Below are 4,701 nucleotides of genomic sequence, written 5' to 3' on the forward strand. Positions count from 1 at the left end.
TTAGAGAGGACTGTTGCATTTATGGGTCTCTTATCTTTATGACAAAAACTCAAATGGGCATCTACATGCAATAAGAAAGAAAATAGCACCCATAAAGATGTGGTTCTAGGGTGTGGAACTGGCAGCTGGACCCGCTGTTGTGGGGGAGTCCTTGCAACCCTGAGATTCTCTGTTAAGTTAGGGTCTGATGACACGGAGCTGAGAAACTGCTGAGAGCAATTCCCAGACCCATCTGGGTGAGCCCCACCCCTCCCTAACTCGGCCAGCCAAAGGTGGGCCTCTCGCCAGCGCCAGAAGTACCACTCCACACCAGTTCCCCACCCCGTCCCTGCGGGCAGCTCAATGGGAGACCCAAGTCACCAGGACCTTTGGTGAGGTGGGATGCGCATGGGATGAGCAGCACCAGCGGGGAGCAGGAGAGGACTTTCTTTCCGCTCTGACTTCCCAGGAGGAAAAATGCAGAACAGCTGGAAGGATAAAAAAACGGCCCCCAACACACAAAACCAAACCAAACCAAAGCAAGAGAAAAGACCAGACACATAAATTGTGAAAAAAGGAATTCTGGTTCTATTTATTCAGCAATAACATCAATACCTGCAATACTTTCATCAGGATATAGAAAGAAAAACCAGGAGCATTGGAATAAGAGAAACAGGAGCCCCCCATGTAGCGTTCAAGTGGTCTGCGCCTCCTCCCCATCCCCAAACAGCTCAGCTGTGCTGCACCCTGGGCAGGCAGGCACAAGTCTATTGTCCAAGCACACAGCTCCTGACCCAAGACAGCCATTCTGGCTTCGGCTTGCGTCCAGCTGCCATTTAATCTCTGAAGGGAGCCAGTCTTATGTGTAGCCCCTGACCCTGTTCAGTGTGACAGTGAATGGGCGGCAGAGGCAGAAGTTGAAGCCCAACCCTGACTGCCTGATGGGAGCTCAGGCGATGGAAGAGATCTCATTGTGCTTCTGTTCTCTGCAGAAGAGAGTCCTGGGGGAGGGCCAGCAGCTGCCCTGGCTGCGGGAGTGACAGCAGAAAAGGACGGACAACAGCAGGGCCAGGGTGACGATGAGGCTGAGCACCCACCGGAAGACGCCTGGGTAGATGACGGGCAGGATGAGGATGATGAGCAAGACCAGTAGCAGCAGGTGTGCCACCAGGCGCCGGGTTGCCACGCGGTTGGCACTCACCGCATCCTGCTCCTCCTCTTCTGCTAAGCTCGGCGGCCCCACTGTCGAGGTGGCAGGACCCGCCAGCCCCTGAGGACAGAGCTGCACCTCCTGGCCTGGCCGGGCCAGCCGCCCCAGCACGGCCTCCTGGTCACGCAGGCTGCAGATGAGGCCCCCGGGCACGGCGGTGGCCTTGCGGCACAGCGGGCAGGTGACGGACCAGGTGCCGTCCTGCACGCACAGCAGCAGCTTCAGGCAGACGGCACAGAAGGAGTGCTGGCAGCCCAGCAGCTTGGGCAGCCGGGTGCTGCCGTAGGGCTCCCGGCACACCAGGCATTCCAGGTCTCTGTCCACGTAGTCGCGATGACCCCCCGCAGAGCCCACGGTGCTGGAGGTGGGGGCTCCTTTGGAGATGAGCTGGGGCTGCTGCGGGAACTCAGGGCAGGCCATTCTGGGCACGGGAGCCCCTGGGATGTGGCAGATCAGGGCCTGGGCATTGACGGGGACTTTCGACCTGTGTGGCTGGGACCTGGATGTGGCCTGACCTCAAGCTGGGCGTCTCCAGCCTCCTCTTCCTTCTTGCCACCAGCCGTCTGGCACCACTCTCCTAGGGCTGCTCAGCTTGCTTCTTGGCTAACATTGTCCTTTCAGTTATTATTATTTCTTTCCTTGAAACCTAAGGTTAATCAGTAACTCGCGGGTCTGGAGACTTTGAATTGCCTGATAGGAGGGCCAAAGGGGCAGGGCCAGTGCGCGAATCAGGATTTTCCTGTTGGGGCCGGGTGCCCACAGGACGGTGGCTTCTGAGCTTTGGAGTGCAAACACCCATCCCCCCACCCCACCTCAGAAGCCTTTAAAAATGCAGATTTCTAGGTCCCAAACCCAGACACAGAGATTCAGCAAGGTCTGTGTGGGGTCTCGGAATCTGCACAGGTAACAGACATCACCGTGATTCTGACACAGGTGGACCAGGGGACCGTGCTTTGAGAAACATGCCACAGGCAGGTCTCAGACCAAACCTTCTGGATGTCAGGATCCGTGGGGAAAAAAGTTTATTTGTGCTTTAAGTACATTTGCAAGCAGGTGGCCTGGTGAAGCAGACAGAAGTGATGGAAAAAAAGCAGACAGAAGTGATGGAAAAAGTGTTTTGAGTAGCAGGGGGAAAGAAAGCCCAGGCAAACATGGGGAAGCCCAAAGCGTCCATGGGTATTTAGCATCTGCTGCTGCCGTCAGTTCCTTTATAGTCACAACAGTTGGATTAACCACGCCTGATTCACCAGCATCTCACTGCTACCCTGCTGTGCACTGCACAGATCTAATGACAGGTGCCCTATGTTGTGTGCTGGGCACACCGCATACCCAGTAGTAATAAAAACAGCTCCCGTGTATCTGGGCCTGCTGGGAGCCGGGCCCCGTGATTGAGTCCTCACCTGCGTCTCCCTGCAACCTGGCCCAACCCTGGAAGGAAGGCATGGCCGAGGCTTGGCAGCAAAGGCAGGGTGTGGTCAGGGCAGGCCTGCTGGCTGCCTGCCAAGGGGCCTTCTGTGGAGGCAGGACCCGTAGAATCTACCAGCGTCCAAAGTCGGGTCCCAGCCCCATGAGTCCAGAAGCTCAACCTCGTCAGTTGGCGTGAGGGAACTGGCCTTCGGGCAGCTGACTCAAGCTAACAGCACTTATGTGGGACGGACAGACAGATGCAGCATGGTGGTTAAGAAAATGTGATTCCCCACCAGTAAGAACGGCCATCATTAAAAAGTCTACAAATAATAAACACTGGAGAGGGTGGGAGAAAAAGGAAACTTCTACGCCGTTGGTGGGAATATAAATTGGTGCAGCCACTATGGAAAACAATCTGGAGGTTCCTTAAAAAACTAAAAATAGACTTACCCTATGATCCATCAACCCTACTCCTGGGCGTATATCTGGAGAAAACTACAATCTGAAAAGACAGATGCACCTCAATATTCATAGCAGCACTATTTATAATAGCCAACTCATGGAACCAATCTAAATGCCCATCAATGACTGGATAAAGAAGATGTGGTGTGTATATACACACACACACAATGGAATACTACTCGGCCATAGAAAAAATTGAAATAGTGCCATTTGCAGCAACATGGATGGACCTAGAGATGATCATACTAAGTGAAGTAAGTCAGACAGAAAGACAAATACCATATGATATCACTTATATGTGGGATCTTAAAAAAGATGATACAAATTCTATTTACAAACCAAAAATAGACTCATGGACATAGAAAACAAACTATAGTTACCAAAGGGGAATGGCGGGGAGGGATATATTAGAAGTTTGGGACAATAGATACATGTTACTGTATATAAAATAGATAAACAGCAAGGACCTACTGTATAGCATGGGGAACTGTATCCAATTTCTTATAACAACATATAATGGAAAATAATCTGAAAAAAATGTATGTATATGTATAAATGAATTGCTTTGTTATACACCTGAAACTAACATTGTAAATCAACTACACCTCAATAACAAATAAAAAGAGAAAAGAAAAGAAAATGGGACTCTCTCACCTTGTCCTGAATGTAAGAGGGCGGGGTGGCACAATCCACTTCCTCGAAATTATGCCAAGGCCGCGCCGAATCTGGAAGGAGGCCATGCCATCCTTTGCTGCCCCTGTTACCTGCTGAGGTCCCCAAAATCTAGCTCTTCTGATTCAGCCCCTTCCCCTACTCCAAGGAACAGGCTTTGTTCTCTTGCTTCACCTGCCCCCTGGGCCCTCTGTCTCGGAATCTAGTTCCCCACCCTCCACCCTCGCCACCACATCTCTTCTCTTTAGCCTTCAGCTTGACAATCAATTATTTCTTTCCATTGTTTTTTCCTCAGATCAAGCTGAAGGAGGCCTCAGATTTTGCACTGGGCATGTTTTCTCCCCATGCCCAGCATCCATTTCTCTTTTGACAGCTACCTGTTTTCCTCTTAGTTGACTACTGCTCGCCACTGTCATTCTGTGTGGTTCCCAGCTCCATGGAAGGGGAGAGGCGATGTGATTCAGGACAGACCCATCAGTGTATTCCACCCCACTGGCTGTAAGAACTGGTTCAGACATGGATTATGTGATCTAAGCCAAACCAATGCGATTCAACTCTGGGACTTCTGTTGCAACTACTGACAGGTTTCTCTACCTGCTGGGTTTCCAGGCTAGAGGATGGAATCCTTGTACTGCCAAGACCACAATGTGTAGCACAAAAGGAAGATGAGAAAAGAGTCAGAAAAAGGTCCAATGACACTGAATGCCTGGATCCAGCTATACCTGAAGCCAGAACTCTTTGGATTTTTTTTGGGGGGGGGTTATAGCAACCTGTGAAAATAAAGCTGGCTTATTTTTAAGCCAGCTTGAGGTGGATTTTTGTCCATCTCAAGGGAAAGACATCTGTGTAACACAGCAATAGATGAATAGGGGAAATCCATGGGAAGTTATTTGGGGTTAGTATATAAAGAATAACCGTTTGATGTTGTTGGGCAACAACCATAACCATTAGGAAAATACATATTGGTTATA

The 4,701-nt window shown here is 50.7% G+C and overlaps 1 protein-coding gene across 1 annotated transcript; it reads right to left on the reverse strand.

Annotated features, from left to right (window-relative positions):
- Nucleotides 1-570: 570 nt before the first annotated feature.
- Nucleotides 571-1,780, reverse strand: RNF186 (ring finger protein 186). Its single transcript, XM_006188280.3, has one exon. It carries the CDS (start codon nucleotides 1,607-1,609, stop codon nucleotides 929-931), a length of 681 nt encoding a protein of 226 aa, XP_006188342.1. The 5' UTR covers nucleotides 1,610-1,780; the 3' UTR covers nucleotides 571-928.
- Between the last annotated feature and the right edge of the window lie 2,921 nt (nucleotides 1,781-4,701).

The sequence above is a fragment of the Camelus ferus genome, chromosome 13 (assembly GCF_009834535.1).
Source record: "Camelus ferus isolate YT-003-E chromosome 13, BCGSAC_Cfer_1.0, whole genome shotgun sequence".
Lineage (NCBI taxonomy): Eukaryota > Metazoa > Chordata > Mammalia > Artiodactyla > Camelidae > Camelus > Camelus ferus.

What these genes read in the sequence shown, in the direction of transcription:
- RNF186 (XM_006188280.3), bottom strand. Translation starts at nt 1,609, where the DNA reads ATGGCCTGCCCTGAGTTCCCGCAGCAGCCCCAGCTCATCTCCAAAGGA.